The 20,417-nt window shown below is 43.2% G+C and overlaps 2 protein-coding genes across 2 annotated transcripts in view; both read right to left on the reverse strand.

The window, feature by feature from the left end:
* LOC101596631 (zinc finger protein 197) overlaps positions 1-20,027 on the reverse strand; it is a 36,363-nt gene extending 16,336 nt beyond the window's left edge. The window contains 2 exon segments of the mRNA XM_045136493.1: positions 18,031-18,118; positions 19,987-20,027. The gene's annotated coding sequence lies outside the window, so the exon portion shown is untranslated.
* Znf660 (zinc finger protein 660) lies at positions 7,639-20,029 on the reverse strand. Its single transcript, XM_012949569.2, has 3 exons — positions 19,987-20,029; positions 18,031-18,118; positions 7,639-9,574 (listed from the first exon to the last, which is right to left on the reverse strand). The coding sequence occupies exon 3, from the start codon at positions 9,445-9,447 to the stop codon at positions 8,407-8,409; it is 1,041 nt and encodes a 346-aa protein (XP_012805023.2). The 5' UTR covers positions 9,448-9,574; positions 18,031-18,118; positions 19,987-20,029; the 3' UTR covers positions 7,639-8,406.
* Positions 20,030-20,417: the final 388 nt, after the last annotated feature.

Below are 20,417 nucleotides of genomic sequence, written 5' to 3' on the forward strand. Positions count from 1 at the left end.
TTGCAAAGGACTGCATTTACTCTGAGTTAACAGTTTTAGTACTTAGGAATTAAATGCATTCTTTTTTTTTTTGGTTTTTTGAGGTAGGGTCTCCTCGAACTCACAGCGATCCTCCTACCTCTGCCTCCCAAGTGCTGGGATTAAAGGCGTGCGCCACCACGCCCGGCTAAATGCATTCTCTTTAGCAACGGTGGTCTGTTCGCTTGGTCCCTTTTTCTTTATTTTATTTGACAGAGAGAGCGAGAGAACGAGAACGAGAGATAGAGAGAGAGAATAGGCATATCAAAGCCTCTAGCCACAGCAAATGAATTCCAGACGCATGCGCCACCTTGTGCATCTGGCTTACAAGGATCCCGGAGAACCGCATCTGGGTCATCAGGCTTCGCAGGCAACCCCCTTAACTGCTAAGCCATCTCTCCGTCCCTTTTTCAATACCGTTATGTCACAAAATCAGATGATGACAATTTGCCCATCCCTAAACACAAGCCACGTTGTTCTGCTTTCCTTCCGAAACAATCTCACGCAGACTAGGTTGGCCTTGAACTCCTGACCTCTGCCTGAGCATCCCGGGCGCAGGGATTACCCCGGTGCGCCACCACACCCGGGAGAGTCCCCAGTCCTCCTCCCGGTCGGCGCTCACCCGGCTCCTGCGCGCTGCGGCCCTGGGAACTGCCGCCTCCGCGCCAGGCGGGGGGGGGGGGGGGGGGGGGGGGGGGGGGGGAACACCTGACGCCGGAACCACACGCGACCACAGCCGCGCCCCGGACGCCACGACTCCTGTCGCTCTGGCCACCACTCCCCCGAGCCGAGCCTCTGTAGGAAGCGCCTCGGCGATGGGTGGATGGATTGTAGCTGGGCGCAGTGGCTGTGTGGGAGTCGAGGAGCTTCAGGGCCCTCAGGTCCTGTGGGTTGCGCCCTTCCTGGCCAGGCTGTGGACCTGGGTTACCCGAAGGCAACGCATCTTTGCTGGAACCAAAACTTAGGGGCTGCCCTTCTTTCATCCACAACACACCACCCTACCCGACTCCACATCATCATGTAAGTGGCAAATTAAGAACCTTTATTTGGTGTTTCGAAGTAGGGTCTCACTCTAGCTCAGGCTGACCTGGAATTCACATAGTCTCAGGGTAGCCTCGAACTCATGGTGATCCTCCTACTTCTGCCTCCCAAGTGCTGGGATTAAAGGCGGCGTGCACCACCAAGTCCGGCAAATTAAGAACCTTTAAATTGAACTAAGCTAGTTTAAATCAGAACATGAGATATCAAAAGATGTGGAGGAACCAGGTGTGGTGGGGCACGCCTTTAATCCCAGCACTCTGGAGGCAGAGGTAGGAGGATGGCCATGAGTTCAAGTGAATTCCAGGTCAGCCTGGACTAGAGAGTGAGACTCTACCTTGAAAAAAAAAACACAAGTATGACTCCTGTTATGAGCATTATTTATTTATACTGAACAGAAATCTAAATATGGAAGTTTGGATCTTGGGAGGCAGTGGATGTTAGAGTACTTCTCTAGCATTCAGAAGGCTCTGGGTTCAATTCCCAGCACTGCATAAACCAGGCATGGTAGTGTACATCTGAATCCCAGCGCCTGGGAGATGGAGGCAGCAGGATCAGAAGTTCAAGGTCATCCTTTGCTAAATAGAGAATTTGAGGCCAGCCTGGGCTAGAGAAGACTTTTTTTTAAAAAAAAAAAAAAAGAAATAAAGGAAGGTTGCTAGTAGGAGAGTGAGCTGTAATAAACCTTAAGAGGTTTAGATATAACACAATTATTCAGCTACTTAAAGCCTTCTGGTCTCAATTTTATTACAAGTAATATCTAATACAGTGCACATAAGCTATGAAAAACTAAGTCCAGGGAAACAGCACTTTCCTCCCTATGCAGCTTTGTCTTACATATATCCCCTTAATCAACACCAGCTTAGATTTTATTTCACACTTTCAACTCAGTTATTCCAGACAGCAATTCTATACAACCAAGATGTCTATGGCCAATAAACATTGAATCTTCATTTCCTCAGGAATATTCAGGACACTAAAAGCTGAGTACACACAGGGTTGGAGAGATGGCTTAGCTCTGGAGTTTATTTGCAGTGGCCAGGATGCCCTGGTGCGCCCATTCTCTCTGCCTCTTTCTCTCTCTCTCTCTCTCAAATAAATCAAATTTAAAAAAAAAAAAAAAAAAAAAAGCACACAGGAAGCCAAAGCTGGCAAAGGCATGGCAGGACAAAGAGGCAGGCGAGAACTATGTAAGAGGACACTTGAGGAACTAGTGCCTGATGGAAAAGCCAAGGTTCCAGAGGAGCTGAAGAAAACATGCAGAAAGCTTCTGAGTTCAGAGAGGCTACCAGGAAAGGGCAGCCAGGGCTGCATGCTTAAACGCAGAAGTAGCGGTGCTGCAGGAAGGGGATGATCAGTTCAAGTCCTACGTCTGACAAGGCACAAGGATTGTTGCCAACACTGGTTTCTGTAGGTCGAGGTAGGCACTAGTCTAGCTGTCTAGCAGATAGGTAGGATCTTAAAGAGCTAGCTACTAGGGTAAGAAATGTATGAAATGACATGGTATCCTTCCTAAAATCTTCTTTCTTTTAAAAATCACACAATCTTTAGATTAAAAAAAAAAAAAAGAAAAGCCCATCTGAAGAATTTCAGGCACTGTGATGCAGTGATTTGGAAAATGATGACAGTGATCAGAGTATCTGTCTGCTCAGCGACAGAGGAAGAATCCCAGCCCGGCTCTGTTACCAGTGTCCCTGAACTTGGCAGTTCTGTTCCAGGTCCTCCAAACCTTGCTCTGAATAACAATGCATAGAGACTACTGTACCATAATATTATGTGTGACCCAGTATCGCATCAAACCACAATAAAACACAAACATAACAACCGTCACAACTCTTCAGTGCAAGGAAGACATGGAAGAAACCACCCAGGTAACAAAGTGGGCTATGAATCTCAGAGACGGTGGGTAGTATCTTCCTATGAGACCTGGCCACAACAGTCCAGACACAATCACCTTTCAGAGGTGGCTGCTGAGAGCCCTGACTGGCCTCACATTCACATGCAGAATCATGATGGTAGCTAGGTGTGGTGGCTCACACCTTTAATCCCACCACTCGGGAGGCTGAGATAGAATTGCAATGAGTTTGAAGCCCATCTGAGGCTACACAGGTCAGCCTGGGGGAGGGGGAGAAAGCGGTTTGAGGGGTCTCACTGTAGCTCAGGCTGACCTGGAATTCACTATGTAGTCTCAGCGGTGGCCTTGAACTCAGTGATCCTCTTCTGCCTCCGGAGTGTTGAGATTAAAGGCATGCACCACCACGCCCAGCAGAAAATATATATTTTTTTAAAGGGGGATAAAAGAAAAGTAAAGAAAAATCAGAATCACAATGGTGTGCAGAGGCACTCTGGAATAAAGAGGAAAGTATGAATTTTAAAGGCAAAGCTGATGTTAAATCCTGGCCCCAATCATGGACTAGTAGTTTCTTAACACCGAGGAAGCTCAATTCTTTCTACATTAAATGAGGTGACATTTCCTCAGTCATTTCTGAAATGACTCATGGTGTTCATGAGACAAATGTTATTGGGCTTAGGGATTCAGTACATACTACGAGGAGGAATGTCCAAGTTAAGAACGGATATTGGGCTGGAGAGATGGCTTAGTGGTTAAGGCACTTGCCTGCAAATACAAAGGACTCACATTTGATTCTCCAGGACCCACGTTGGCCAGATGCACAAAGTGGCACATTTGTCTAGAGTTCATTTACTGTGGCTGATAACCCTGGTGTGTCTATTCTCTCCCTCTTTCTCTGTCAAATGAATAAATATTAAAAAAAAAAAAAAGAATGGGGCTGGAGAGATGGCTTAGCGGTTAAGTGCTTGCCTGTGAAGCCTAAGGACCCCGGTTCGAGGCTCGGTTCCCCAGGGCCCATGTTAGCCAGATGCACATGGGGGCACATGTGTCTGGAGTTCGTTTGCAGTGGCTGGAGGCCCTGTTGTGCTCATTCTATCTGCCTCTTTCTCATATATATATATATGTGTGTGTGGTGTATGTGTGTATAAAATGGAGATATAGTCTAACTACAGCCACATGGATTTTTTTGTTTGTTTCTTTGTTTTTGGTTTTTTAAGGTAGGGACTCACTCTAGTCCAGGCTGACCTGAAATTCACTCTAGTCTCAGGCTGCCCTTGAAATCATGGCAATTCTCCTACCTCTGCCTCTCAAGTGCTGGGATTAAAGGCATGTGCCACCATGCCTGGCTCTTTTTTCTTTTAGATGATTGTTTCAAAAATATATTTTTAGGGCTGGAGAGATGGCTTAGCGGTTAAGCGCTTGCCTGTGAAGCCTGAGGACCCTGGTTCAAGGCTTGATTACCCAGGACCCACGTTAGCCAGATGCACAAGGGGGCACACACATCTGGAGTTCGTTTGCAGTGGCTGGAGGTCCTGGCGTGCCCACTCTCTCTCTGTCTCCCTCTTTCTCTCTCTGTCACTCTCAAATAAATAAAAAAAAAAATTTAAAAAATATATACATATTTAAATTTATTTGAGAGACAGAAAGAGGTAGAGAGGAAGAATGGGTGCACCAGAGCCTCTAGCTGCTGTAAGTGAACTCCAGATGCATGTGCCACTTTGTGCATCTGGCTTATGTGGTTCCTGGGGAATCATATCTGGGTTCATTGGCTTTGAAGAAATGCCTTAACTGCTAAGCCATCTCTACAACCCTTAAAAATATCTTATTAATTTAATAGAGGGAGAAAGTGGCAGAGAAACAAAATGTGAATATGGGTGCATCAGGGCCTCTAGCCACTGCAAGTGAATTCCAGATGCATGTACCACTTGTGCATCTGGCTTACATGGGTACTGGGGAATTGAACCTGGGTCCTTACACTTTCTAGGCAACTGCCTTAACCACTGTCTCTCCAGCCCCAGATGGATTTTTTTTCTTTTTTTCCTCCATTTTTATTAACATGATCATAAAAAATATCCCATGGTAATACCCTTCCTCCCCACTTTCCCCTTTGAAATTCCATTCTCCATCATATCCCCTCCCCACCTCACCCAGATGGATTTTTGAATTAAGGTTTTAAAAGTTCTCATCTGGGTGTGGTGGCGCACACCTTTGATCACAGCACTTGGGAGGCAGAGGTAGGATGATTATGATGAGTTTGAGGCCACCCTGAGACTACAGAGTGAATTCTAGGTCAGCCTGGGCTAGAGTGAGACCCTACCTAGAAAAACAAAAACAGTTTTGGATACATCAAAGATTTCCTTGAGAACAGGCCAGAAAGGTATGGGGAAGGGGGACATAAGTGAGTGGTGGGGTACTTAACTAGGATGCTTGCAACCATGAGATTGTGAAAAATGAAAGGCTCAAGAATTGCTGGGTTACCGAGACAAACTTGGAACTGCTTCCTTCTATACTTCCTCTTATTTTTATTTTTTCAAGGTAGGGTTTCACTCTAGCTCAGGCTGACCTGGAATTCACTATGTAGTCTTAGGTTGGCCTGGAACTCTTAGCAATCCTACCTCTGCCTTCCAAGTGCTGGGATTAAAAGCATGTGCCACCATGCCTGGCTGTACTTCCTAAGTAAATAAAGTTCTTTAGGTCTAAGTTATTACTACTTGGTATTCTACTAATTATACCTAAAAATATCCAAAATGCCACCCTTGGGGCTAAACTGTTTTGTTGTTGTTGTTGTTTTTTCAAGGTAGGGTCTCACTCTGTACTTCCTCTTATTTTTATTTTTTCAAGGCAGGGTTTCACTCTAGCCCAGGCTGACCTGGAATTCACTATGTAGTCTTAGTGGCCTTGAACTCATGGTGATCCTCCTACCTGTGTCTCCCAAGTGCTGGGATTAAAGGCATGCACCATCATGCATGGCTCCTATTTATTTATTTAATGAGAGGGGGAAAAATGGGTGCACCAGGGCCTATAGCAACCATAACTATGTAAAAGTGCAACTCCAGATATATATACTATGTATGTACTTGTTTATCTGGCTTAAGTGGGTACTAGGGATTCGAACTTGGGTTCTTAGGCTTCAGAGGCAAGTGCCTTAATCACTATGCTATCTCTTCTGCCCTGATATACATTATTTCATTTAATCCTGTAGGAATTCCATGAGGTAATCACTGCCTCTGAGGCTCCGGGTGATTAAATGACTCAGCAAATGAGAAACATTAATCTCCCAATGTGTTGTTTTTTTTTTTCATTTTCAAGGTAGGGTCTCACTCTAGCTCAAGCAGACCTGGAATTCACTATGCACTCTCAGGATGGCCTAGAACTCACAGGGATCCTCTTACCTCTGCCTCCTGAGTGCTGGGATTAAAGGCATGTGCCACCATGCTCGGTCCAATGTCTTATTAAAAAAAATTATTTATTTGAGAGAGAGAAAGAGAAAGAGACAGAGACAGAGAGAGAATGGGCGTGCCAGGGCCTCCAGCTACTGCCAATGAATTCCAGATGCATGTGCTCTCTTGTTCATCTGGCTTAAGTGGGTCCTAGAGTCAAACCAGGATCCTTTGGGTTTGCAGGCAAAAGCCTTAACCACCAAGCCATCTCTCCAGCCCCAATGTCTGACTTTTAACCTACTAAGCTCTACATAACATGATATAGGCAAATTTTTTTCCCACTATTCGTGTTTTTGAGCCCACGATTACCTAAAGTCATAAGAGTACATTTGTTTTCTAGTTGAGACATGCTGGAAAGATGGAGCCTGGGTAGCTCTCCGTCATCTGCAGATCCTCCCATGACTCAGAAAAAGGCACAGTAACTTCTGCTGTGTTCTCTCTCTCTCTCTTTGTTTTTTTTGAGGTAGGGTTTCACTCTAGTCCAGGCTGACTTGGCATTCACTGTGTAGTCTTAGGGTGGCCTTGAGTTCATGGTGATTCTCCTACCTCTGCTTCTCAAGTGTTGGTATTAAAGGTGTGCACCACCCCACCTGGCAGAGAAAAGGAGAGTGAGAGAGAGATAAGAGAATGGGCATGCCAGGGCCTCTAGCCACTTCAAATGAACTCCAGATATGTGTGCCCCCTTGTACATCTGGCTAATGTGGGTCTTGGGGAATTGAACCTGGGTCTTTTGGCTTTGCAGGGAAACACCTTAACCACTAAGCCATCTCTCCAGGTCTTTTTAAAAATTATTTTTGAGAGAGACAGAGAGAAAGGGACAGAAAAGCAGATCAGATAGAAGATAGATAGATAGATAGATAAATGGGAACATCAGGGCCTTTGGCTATTGCAAACAAACTCCAGACTCATGCACCACCTTGTTGCATCTGTCTTATGTACCTTGTGGGGAAATTGAACCAGGGTTTCTTGGCTTTGCAGGCAAGTGCCTTAACCACTAAGCCATCTCTCTAGCCTCTTTGAAAAAATTATTATAAATAAGGTTTTGTTTTTGTTTTTGTTTTTTTGAGGCAGGGTCTCGCTCTAGCTCAGGCTGAACTGGAATTCACTCTGTAGTCTCAGGGTGGCCTCAAACTCTTGGTGATCCTCCTACCTCTGCCTCCCAGGAAGCTTTTATTTATTAGAAAGGTAGATAGAGGAAGGGAGAGAACTGGTATGCCAGGGCCTTTAGCCACTGCAAACAGACTCCATATTCATGTACCACCATGTGCATCTGGCTTACCTGGGTCCTTAGGCTTTGCAGGCAAGCACCTTATCTGTAAGCCATCTCTCCAGCCCTCTGCTGTGTTCTTTTAACTATGACTACCTACTGTCTTAACAACTCTAGTCAATTTATCTACTAACTATAAAAGACAAAGGATTGGCAGTGATGATCCTAAAAGGAAGCATCTAAAAGGAACCAATTTACTCCTAATTCTACTATCATTAAGTATTGTCTTGAGATGAGGATGTAATTAACAAGACTAAGTTCCTTTCCTTACACTGCTCAGTGAAAATAAGCTGGTAATCACTGCATTTAAAATAAGCCTTTTTTACATACAAAATAGTAAACTCTTATTGCAGAAAATCTAGAAAGCATAGAAAAGCATACAGAAGAAAATAGAAATCATCTACAATTCTATCATGCAGAGATAAGCATTGCTAACATTTTGGTTTCTTCCTTCCAGTTTTCCTATGCACAGATATTTTACTTGGTTTTTATTTGTGTGTTTCTCCATTTCTTCAATTTTCTGTAAAACATCTTCACCATGGTGTTCTTCTCTAAAAGCACTGAGTGGATAAAACATCATATATATTGACTCTCATCCACTTAACCCTGTACTGCTGAAAATCTAGGTGTTTTTGCTTTGTTATACTGTGGGCAGGGATGCTCTTTTTGTTAGACTTTATCTACTACTTATTTTCCCTGTATGGATTCCTAGAAGTAGAATTAAGCTTAATGGCACTAAAATCTGCTTTCAGAAAACCAGCAGTTAGCCTTATACCAGCAATATCTGTTACTTATGAGGTTTCTTTCTCTTCATTGTGTTTTCTCTGGTGTTGAATAAGCTGTGAGCTGTATCGATAGGCTTTCCCACATTCATTACATTTATAAGGTTTCTCCTTGGTGTGGGTTCTGAGATGTAGAATAACTTGAGATGTCTGCCTGAAGGTTTTCCCACATTCATTACATTTATAAGGTTTCTCTCCTGTGTGAACTCTTTGGTGGTCAATAAGGTTTCGATTAGAAGTAAAAGCTTTGCCACACTCATTACATTTGTAAGGCTTCTCTCTACGATGCAGTCTCTGGTGTTCATTAAGAGTCTTCTTTAAGATGAAAGCTTTCCCACATTCATCACATTCATAGGGCTTCTCTCCCGTGTGAATTCTTTGATGGTCCATAATCTTTGTGTTAGAACCACATGTTTTACCACACTCTTTACATGTATAAATCCTTTTTCCTTTGTGCATTCTCTGATGTTGAGTGAGGTTTGAACTTCGGCTAAAGGCTTTCCCACACTCAGCACAAGTGTATGGCTTCTCCCCAGTGTGAACTCTATGATGAGAAATAAGTCCTGAGCTTCGACTAAAGGCTTTCCCACACTCCTTACAAGCATATGTTTTCTCTCCACTATGGATTCCCTGGTGCCGAATCAGGTGTGACTTACCACTAAAGGATTTCCCACACTCACTACATGTGTAGGGCTTCAGTCCTGTGTGGATTCTCCGATGAACCACAAGGTTGGAACTATGACTGAAGGCTTTCCCACATTCCTTACACTTATAGGGCTTCTCCCCTGTGTGGATTCGCTCGTGCACAGTAAGGTTGGCACTCTGACTGAAGGCTTTCCCACACTCAGCACATACATACTGTCTTCTTTCATCCTGAGTGACCTCATTTGTTGAAGGGACATAGCACGGACTATCATCTTTCTCACATTCTTGGTCACTTCCTTCTCTGGGTGCATTACTGTCTTTAAACATATTATGTTTGAAGATTCTTGTCTTTCTTCTCATTGTCTTCTGGGGGCATTCCAGTGGCTTCTCTAGTATTCTTTTCATTTAGAGGAACTCTGAAAGTTTTGACTTCCTTGGCCACACTTACATGGAAATATCTTGAGTACCATGTGATTCTGAATTTTCAGAAATGACACTTTGGAATTAACACCACCTCACTTCCTTTCACCACCTAACAGGAGAATCAGAAAGCACACATATCACATTTTCTCTTTACTAGAGGAAGAATTATCTAAGGACAAAAAAAAAAATGTGTAAATGTGTTAGACCATAGGATCTACATGGAAAGGTGAGCGTTCAAAGGCAAGGGAACTGTTCAATATGATGATAATCTGAGAAAAAGTAAATGGGGGGGGCTGGAGAGATGGCTTACCAGTTAAGGCACTTGCCTGTGAAGCCTAAGGACCTGGCTTCCATTCTCCAGTATCCATATTAAGCCAGTTGCACAAAGTGGTGTATGCATCTGGAGTTTGTTTGCAGCAGTTGGGAGGCCCTGACATGCCTATTCTCTCTCTCTGTCTCTCTGTCTCACTCTCTGCTTGCAAATAAATAAAAATTTTAAAACACAGGTTTATATTGGAAAAAAAAAAAAGTAAATGGGGTCCGAGGTGAAGTACTCATCCTCCATAGGCATGAGGGCCTGAAACTGCCCAAGTTCAAATCTTCGAATCCCAAGTAAAATGGCTAGGCGTGGCTACATATGCTTATAACCTCAGTTCTTCAGGAGAGCAGAGACCAAAGCATTTTCAGAGTCCCACAAGCTCTGGAATTAGTACAAAGGAGACTCTGGTTCAAAGCAAGAGTGGACAGAACAGGCACCCCACATTCTACTCTGACCTCTGAAGGAGAGTGAACCCCACCAAGACAGTGTATGGGGCACCACAGGGCACATACATGTGCAAATACATTACACACACACAAACACACACACACACACACACAAAAGTGGATGGGAAAAGTCTTAGTTCAGTTAACTGAAAAGCCTCATTTTCATGCTGGTTTGGCTTTTAATTCTTGCTGACCTGTTTCCTCAGAACTATAGCGAGCAGTGACTGGCATATACTAGGCACTCAAAAATTACTTTACAGAATAGCAACTGGGATTCTTCTGCCTTAGGATATGAGTAAAATTCCACATTTGACTTTAGGTCTGGCTCCAAGCAACCACCTACATCTCTGTTTAAACCTTGCTTGATAAGTGGTGACACAAGTCTCCCAGTACGGAAGCCACAGGGTGTGACCACCGACTTAACGGAAGCCTGTCTGTAGCTTTAATCTGTAACCTGAGAGAAAGGTTAGTCAAAGCATGGAAATGAAACAATGACAGGATTTTGCAAGGTGAGAACAGGAGACAGACTACCCAAGAAGTCTGAGATGAAACCACTTATGAGGAATTTCACACAGCACTGTGCACATACAGATAACTTCAGCAGACCCCACATCTAGAGAGGCTAAATTACAAATTTTCCTTCCACCATGCTCCCTTTCAGACTTGTCTACATATGGATTGTCGAATAATTAAACATTCAGTTGTAATTTTACATTCTATTCCCTCTTTTTGTGCATCTGCTTTACGTGGGTACTGGGGAACTAAACTGGGTCCTTAGGCTTTGTAGGCAAATACCTTAAAACTGCTGAGTCATCTCTCCCACTTGCACATGTATGTGCAATACACACAAACACAGTCTTCTGCTGCTGCACATGATGCCAGATGCTTGTGCCACTATTTTTATTTTTTCTTTTCTTTTTGGTTTTTCAAGATAGGGTCTCATTCTGGCCCGGGCTGACCTGGAATTAATTATATAGTCTCAGGGTGGCCTTGAACTCATGGCAATCCTCCCATCTCCGCCTTCCGAATGCTGGGACTAGAGGTGTGTGCTACCACACCTGGCTTACCTCTAACTTTTTAAATTGATAAAAGTTTATATGCTATCTTGTCTCAAAACCAAATAAAGAAAGAGATTGTATATATCCACAGTTTACAGTATGTTTTAACATATGCATATAATGTAGAATGGGTAAGTCATGCTAATTAGCATATCTATTACCTCATATAATTAGGTATGTGTGTGTGTGAATATTTCAAGTGTAAAATGCATTATTATTCATTATAATCAGCCAGGTGGTGGCACATGCCTTTAATCCCAGCACTCAGGAGGCCTAGGTAGGTAGACAGCTATGAGTTTGAGGCAGCCTGAGACTATATAGCAAATTCCAGGTCAGCCTGGGCTAGAGTGAGACTCTACCTCAAAATAAATAAGTGAAAGAAAGAAGAAAAAGAAAATGCAGAAACTATAATCAAGAGATTTCCTGAAATTATTCTTTCTGGCTAAATGAAATCTTGTATCTTTTGACCAACATCTCCCCAACAGAGTCTCAATTTGTATATCACGTAGTCCAGCAACTGGCCTGGAACTTGCTACTGCAGAAACTGGGCTGGCCTTGAACTTGCAGCAGTTCTCCCAACATGGCCTCCCAGACACTAGCATCTCAGATGTGCACCTCCAAACCTGGTTTAAGTTTTCTCTTTTGTTTTTTTAAGGTAGGGTCTTGCGCTAGCCCATGCTGACCTAGAATTATCCTCAGGCTGGCCTTGAATTCACAGTGATCCTCCAACCTCTGCCTCCCAAGTGCTAGGATTAAAGGCATGCACCACCACCCAGCTAATTTTTTTTAATGTGATAATTTTTTATTACTTTTTAATGAATTAGACTTACAAAACATTTAACTACCTAAAGAAAAATTTATTTTATTCATTATACAGCAGCTAAGAATAAAGCTGACTTAAGATTTCAATATTTTTAAAACTTTTTAAAAATGAGAATAACTTTTTTGTTTATTTGTATTTACTTATTTGACAGCAACAGACACAGGGAGAGAGAGAGGGAGGGAGGGAGAGAATGGGCATGCCAGAACTTCTAGCCACTGCCAACGAACTCTAGACATGTGCACTCCCTTGTGCATCTTGCTAACGTGGGTCCTGAAGAATCAAGCCTCGAACCGGGGTCCTTAGGCTTCACAGGCAAGGCTTCAAGGCCATCTCTCCAGCACAAGATTTTAAATTTGACAAACAGGCTGGGCATGGTAGTGCATGCCTTTAGTATATATGTAAGTAGAAGAACAGATTACAGGGAGGGAAAAGGCCTAAGTGAGGTCAGGGGAAAAGATTGTGTAAAAGAAGGGTTGGGGGAGGGAGAGAGTCAATCAAAATTCAAGATATTCTGAATAAGACATGTGAAAACCTACTTTTTGTATACTGTCACATCCAGAAACCATGGATTATTACCAAAAAATTTTCAGTGCCAGGGATAGGATACCTTCTAGTGAGTTGTTGGCCAGGGAGGTCCCTGTTACCTCCAAAACATTACAGGCTATTGCCAAGGCCCTTGGTTTCCCTTGAGAAAGAGATGGTAAGACCCTATTGCTGAAGAAACTCACATGCCTGAATGGCAAAATCACTGAGAAATCAAGCTGGTGGTGAGCAGAAAACCTTCTCCCTGTAGACTAGTCAACTGAAAGCTGGAAAGAGCTGTACTGTATGTAGCCTTCTAGGAGATAGAAGTCATTAGCGGTGAAAACAGTGCACATTGGAAGCCTTAAGTCTGGCCAGACAGACCAAATGACCAAACAAGTGCAATAGTGGCATGTCTGCTCTGGGGGAAACCAACTGCTCTCTCATTGGACTGAAGGCCCGCTCTATGGGAGGGAATACATGCTTGGTACTGGAAACCTAATCAGAAGCCTATGGTGCTGGGCATGGTAGTGCATGCCTTTAATCCCAGTACTTGGGAGGCAGAGAACCACAAGTTCAAGGCCACCCTGAGACTACATAGTGAATTCCAGGTCAGCTTGAACTACAGTGAGACCCTACCTAGAAAAATAAAACAAAACAAACAAACAAAAAAAAAAAAATGGTAGGGGAGGTCATGAACCTTAGATGTATAAAGCCTGCTCTTGTCTGGATAAAGGTATATATTATTCTCACCAAATTGCCCTGGAAGCACTATACTTAATGTTCATATTCATATATTAATGCTGCTCTTACTTCTGCTTAGAGAAGCTTCTCTTTTCAGGTGGTAATGACTGAAAAGGCAACACAGTGCTAAGAAGAAGGGATGGAGGAGGAGGAGGAGTGTCCAGTAATGAAACATCTCACACCTTCCAAGGTTCAGGGTCCATTGCAAAAGAGGTAGTGGAAAGAATTTAAGAGCCAAAGGAAGGGTACAACTCCTAACATGCAAAGTCCAGACAGAAATTGGGCTCAAGATTGAATAAAGGAAAGGTTTAAGGAGGGCTAATCAAAATCTAAGAGGATATAAATAAGTCATATGGAAACCTACTTTTCTGGACAATGGAGCACACATGAGCTGTAGACTGTTACTAGAAAATGTTCAGTGCTAGGGATGGGATGCCTTCCAGTGAGTTGTTGGCCAGGGAAGTCCTTGATGCCCCCAAACATTACTTGCCATTGCCAAGGCCCTTGGTTTACCACCAGAAATAGATGGCAAGACCCTATTGCTGAAGACTCCACATACTTGAGTTGCCAGGTCACTGAGAAACCCTGCTGGAGCTGAGCTGAAAACCTCTTCCATGTAGACCAGCGGACAGAAAGCTGGAAAAAGCCATGCTGTATGAAGTTCAATGGGAGAGAGAGAAAAAATACCAGTGAAGATACCCAACAGCAAACACTGCAAGCCTTATATTTGTCCAGCCAGGCCAAATGAGCCAAAGAGTGCAATAGTGGCATGTCTTTTATGGGGTAAACCAACTGCCCTCTAATTTGGAGGCTTCTTCCATGGGAGAGAATACATCCCTGATGCTGAAAACCTACAACAGGGCCCTAGGGGTGTAATTTATGCTGGTGTCTAGCTAAATGTATGTACTTTGCTCACCAAACTGCCCAGTAAGCACTTAATGTTCATACCCATGTATTAATGCTACTCTCACTTTTGGTTAGAGAAGCTTCTCTTTTCAGATGGCAGTGACCTTGGGATGATTCAGAAGGCATCATGGTGCTGAGAAGAAGTGATAGAGGAGTGCTTAGCACTGAAATATCTCAATCACACCTTTCATGGCTTGGTCCATTGTGAAAGAGGTGGCAGAAAGAATGTAAAGAGTCAAAGGAAGGGTAGGACTTCTTACAACATGCTCCTCCAGACACAAAATGGCCTGGATATCCATGACTTCACAATATCTGACACTATACACAGACCATCATAATAGGAGAAAAAGATCATGACATCAAAATAAAAGAGAGACCGATTGGGGGGGAGGATATGATGCAGAGTCGAATTTCAAAGGGGAAAGTGGAGGGTGGGAGGGAATTACCATGGGATATTGTTTTACAATTATGGAAGTTGTCAATAAAAAAATATGCTTAAAAAGAAAAGAAATTATCCTTGATTTTCATAACCTCGCAATGCCTAGCAATATGTACACAAGAACCTCCTAAAAGAAGAAAAAGATGATGACATCAAATTAAAAGAGAGACTAATGAAGAGAGGGAGGGGATATGATAGAGAGCAGAGTTATGAAGGGGGAAGTTGGGGAGGGGAGGGCAATATCATGGTTTGTTGTCTGCAAGTATAGAAATTACAAGTAAAAAAATATGTATTAAAAATTTGAAAAACGTGGCAAGCTTTATAAAGTTTGTCAACTAAGATACAATTTTAAATATACTATGCACTTATTCCATAATCTGAACCTATTTATCATAAACTCTCTCATTTGTTATTCACTCACTGCCACCTCTAAAATGAGCAGAAATGGGTGCTAAATGGCACTTAGTGCATAGAGGCCATACACAATCAAATATTCAACTCAGAGGATGGCCCCACAATGAAGAATCCAGACCAACCATTGATAGACCCAAATGTTTTAACGTTTTAGAGGATTCAACCCCATCTTACAAGTAGCATCTCTTCCACTGTACTTCTGAAAAGTTAGCTAAATGACAATAGTATTTAAAAGTCAACCAATTATCATTATCCCAAATATAACAGTTAACTTTATGTGGCAAAATGTTTCTCAGGATAAAGTACAGAATTAATTTTTATAAGTATTTTCCCATACTACCTTTTTTTTTTTTAAGATTTTTTTTTATTTATTTATTTGAGAGCGACAGACACAGAGAGAAAGACAGATAGAGGGAGAGAGAGAGAGAATGGGCGCGCCAGGGCTTTCAGCCTCTGCAAACAAACTCCAGACGCATGTGCCCCCTTGTGCATCTGGCTAACGTGGGACCTGGGGAACCGAGCCTCGAACCGGGGTCCTTAGGCTTCACAGGCAAGTGCTTAACCGCTAAGCCATCTCTCCAGCCCCCCATACTACCTTTTAACCTTTTCTTTTTCTTTCAAGGTAGGGTTTCACTCTAGGCCAAGCTTGTGCGGAATTCACCATCCACTATGTAGTGTAGTTTCAGGGTGGCCTCAAACTCAGGGCAATCCTTCTACCTCTGTCTCCCAGTAGCTGAGATTAAAGGCTTGTGTCACCACACCTAGTTCTTTTAACTTAAAAAATATATATATTTTTAGAGCTGGAGAGATGGCTTAGTTGTTAAGGCAAATGCCTAAGAAGCCAAAGGACCTAGGTTCAATTCCCCAGGACCCATGTAAGCCAGATGCACATGGTGGCACATGTGTCTGGAATTTGTTTACAGTGGCTGAAGGCTCTGATATACCCATTCTCTCTCTCTCCCTCTTTTTTTTTCTTCTCTCTCTCTCTCTCAAATAAATAAAATGAAATAAAACAATAAAAATTTTTAATTATTTTTTAAAAGGAGAGAGAGAATATGAATCAGAGAGAGGAAATGGGTGAGCCAGGGCCTCTTGCACTGTAAATAAGCGACTTTATGTATCTGGCTTTATGTGGTCCTGGGGAATCAAACTCAGGCCCTCAGTTTGCTAGCAAGTTCCTTTACATGTTGAGCCACTCTCCAGCCCTAGTCTTTCTTTTTCTTTTTTTTGCCATGTATTCACATGATCATCTATAGCTACATAATGTACTACTAATAGAATTCATATATATTTTGATTTTTCAAGGTTGGGTTTTGCTGTAGCCCAGGCTGACCTGGAATTCAGTCTGTATTCTCAGAGTGGCCTCAAACTCATGGCCATCCTTCTACCTCTACCTCCCAAGTGCTGGGATTACAGGCATGCGTCACCACGCCAGGCTGAATTCATTATAATTTAACCACTGTTTTGCTAATATGAGAGATTTCTGCAGATCCCTAAGGTTTAACAATCATCAGTGCTATCCTGATCTCTTCATGTAAAGCTTCCTTCCTACTGAAATGCATTCCCAGCAGCTCCACAGACACACTCAGCAAGAAGAATGAATGACATGGTTTTGTAGTACTGCTTACTTTTTCAGAAAGATCTAATTTCCAGTGCTGAGTGCTCAAAACCAGCAAAGGGAGATCAGCAGCGTTAAAGTCAGATCTCAGAGGCCAAGTGACAGTGACTTCATACACAGGTACCTTTGACATCCGTGCCAAAGATCAGAAGGTAGGTAGAGAGAGGTTGGGGGAGGGGTCTTGGCTGGATCCTGAGCTCATTCCCCTCCAGCTGCCCCACTCCTAATCAAGAAGAAGGAAGTGGAGGAAACTCAGACAGAAGCCAGGAGATTGGTACAGCAGGTGACCTCACCTGTGCATGGCTCCTTCTAGGAGAAAGCTGATAATTGTTTCTGCTCTGCTTTTCTTTTCCATTTATTTATGTATTTATTTATTTGCAAACAGAGAGAGGGGAGAATGTGTGCACCAGGGCCTCTAACAACTGCAAACAAACTCCATACGCATGTGCCACTTTGTGCAACTGGCTGCATGTGGGTACTGAGGAATAGAACCCTGACTAGCAAGCTTGGCAAGCAAGCACCTTTAACCACTAAGCTATCTCCCCAACACCCTCTTCTTTTTGTAAAATTTATTTACTTATTTGAGAGAGAGGTAGAGGGGAGAGAGAGAGAGAGAGAGAAAGAAAATGGGTGTGCCAGGACCTTCAGCTGCTGCAAATGAACTCCAGATGCATGTGCTACCTTGTGCATCTGGCTTATGTGGGTACTGGAGAATCAAACCTGAGTCCTTTGGCTTTGCAGGCAAGCACTTTAACCACTAAGCCATCTCTCCACCCCCTCCTTTTTTTTTTTTTTTTAAAGCAGGGTCTCATTCTCACTTAGGTTGATCTGAAACTCTGTAACCCAAACTCATGTCAATCCTCCTACCTCAGCCTTTCAAGCGCTGGGATTAAAGGTGTGTACTACCATACTCAACTTTCTTTTCCATATCTAATCTTCTCTAAATCATCTCTTCACACATTTTTGAATTAATGATTATTAATTATTTACTGCCCCTTTCTGTACAAGTTTCTACTCTGGTCTTACAGGAGGAAGTGAGACTAAAACAAAGAGACCAGGAAGGTCCAGTTTGAGAATTTCCCCAAAAGGAAACCTAACTAACCCTGTGCCTGATTGAATGGGAATTCTCAGGCACCATAAGGGTGAGGTCTTAGCTGCAGAAGCAAGAGGAGAGAAAGATGAGGCTGGAACCAGTAAGTCACTAAGGGTATCTAGGCAACTGTGCCAAAAAACATAAGCTCAAGTAAATAGTGAGAAGCCGAATAAGAGGCCTTACCCAAGGATGCTGTGTTCTTTTAATTCTCCAGTGTCCATTGCAAATCCAGGGCTCTCTGTGCAAGAGTCACATGGTCCTTGACCATTAACTGCATGTGGTAGGGAATAAAAAGAAAGACAAATGAGTGAAATATGTAAATTGAAAGGAAGACAAACGACCTTGGAGAGGGACAGGGCGGCCTTCAAGCATAAAACAAAGGCTGATAACAAAGTGAAAAGCTTGTATGATCATATAATCCTTTCTGTGTCTTGAAAACAAAATCTAAGCAATAAAAGTGAAATAAAACTAAGGTTTTCTTGTAAGACAGCTGCTGGTAGGCATGCTGGTGCTTCTTATCCTAGCCTGTACACATTGAACTCTGAGGCCCTACACAGCAGGGCCCAGAATACTTGCCTGTGGATACCACACATTGTCTGACACAGGAGAGCTTAGTAATATAGAGCACATAGGGATGCTGTGAAGTGAGTCCCTTGCATATCACAGTCATCACCTTTTCTCCATTTTGTCAGTCTACAGGGCTCCACAGTCTGAGAAACACCATGACCATATATATATATATATATATATATATATATATATATATTTTTTTTTTTTTTTTTTTTTTTTTTTTTTTTTTTTGGTTTTTCGAGGTAGGGTCTCACTCTGGTCCAGGCTGACCTGGAATTAACTCTGTAGTCTCAGGGTGGCCTTGAACACACCGCGATTCTCCTACCTCTGCCTCCACGCCTGGCTTATATTTGCATTCTTGCAGATGCTATCTCAACAAAGGGATCCTCTCTGAGAAACTGAGCACTGCCACTTCTCAGAGGTTCTCAGACTGCCTAGTCTTTTCCTTTTCTTTTGAGACAGGCTCTTGTTCTGTAGCCTGGCCTGGAACTCAGTATAAAGCCCAGGCTGGCCTGAGGCCCACAGCAGTCCTCTTCCTTGGCTCCCAAGTGCTGAGATCATAGATGTGTACTACCACTCCCAACTCCTAGCCAAACTGACAGATGGAGAAACTGGAACTTAGAGAGCTGAGGCGTACATCTAAGTTTTGTGGCACACAAATTTGAGTTCCACTAATATCACTCACTCCTCATCCCCAAATTACTCCCGATGGTGCAGAGGTCCTCCTCCTTTTCTGTGCTTTTTCTCCTAAGTGATCAATAACATCAATAAATAAATGCTCCATTTCAACCAGGCATAGCCGTGCAGGCCTGTAATTTCCAGCTCTTGAAGGCAAAAAAAGGAAGATCAGATCAGGAATTCAAAGCCATCTTTAGCTGCATAGCAAATTTGAGGTCAGCTTGAGCTATGTGAGACCCTATCAGGCCCCTCCCCCCCCACATAAACAAAGTAAGAAAGAGAAGAGACACTCTTTTTCAATCCTGATCACATCCTTTAGCAGGCAGCATTCCTGTCTCAGGTCTAAAGGTCATAGTCTGCCTCTTGCTTAAACGAGAAGGCAATGACTCACCCAATGGATCTGCTAGGCAAAATTTTGCCTGCTCTCCTTCAGTTCAATGAAGAGCTTCCTAATAGGGGTTATAATACTCATTGCAGACAGATAAAAATGGTGTTGTCAGGGCCAGGCATGGTGGCGCATGCCTTTAATCCCAGCACTTGGGAGGCAGAGGTAGGATTACTGCAGTGAGTTTGAGGCCACCCTGAGAATACATAGTGAATTCCAGGTCAGCCTGAGCTAGAGCGAGACCCTACCTCAGAAAACAAAAAATAAATAACATAAATGGTGTTGTCGGAGGCCTTAACTCCAAGCAAACCCCCAGGGCAATGACCCATTCTTTAACTTTCCTGTAGAACTCTGAACACAGCACAAAACACTCCCATGTTAAAGACAATGAAACAACGGTCTCCGGGATTCAATACCTTGCTCTAGAGATCACAGGACTAGTGACAAGGCTTGCATGACTACAGCAAATCCTTATTCTTTAACACATCAGAGCCACTTCTTTTTACCTGTTCCTCAACCAGGATTTCCCTTGCAGTCTAGTTTTCCATAGTAAGTTTGCACAGGTAGACAGGGTGGAGCAGGTGGGTCAACTGTCCTGAAAGAGAAAGTATAAACCTTAAGGAACACTTGAAGACTCTTTTTTTTTCATATATATATGCCTTTTTTGGAAAAAAAAAATTAGCCTGTGTGTTATGTGGGTGGCTTGGGAGCTGAACCCAGGCGTGCAGGCTACGCAAGGAAGCACGTTTAACAGTTGAGCCATCTTTCCAGCCCCTGATGACTAGAATTTCTCATCAGATGCCCAAGCTCCGAAAAGCAGGTTCCATCTCTTCCCTTCCAGAACTGAGATCTGCTCCACACAACTGTCCCCAGGACCTGCTAGCTGATCGTCTGTTGAAGGAATAAAGGAGAGAACCCCCCACTCCCGGGTCCAGCG

Source organism: Jaculus jaculus, chromosome 17 (genome assembly GCF_020740685.1).
Source record: "Jaculus jaculus isolate mJacJac1 chromosome 17, mJacJac1.mat.Y.cur, whole genome shotgun sequence".
NCBI classification, from domain to species: domain Eukaryota; kingdom Metazoa; phylum Chordata; class Mammalia; order Rodentia; family Dipodidae; genus Jaculus; species Jaculus jaculus.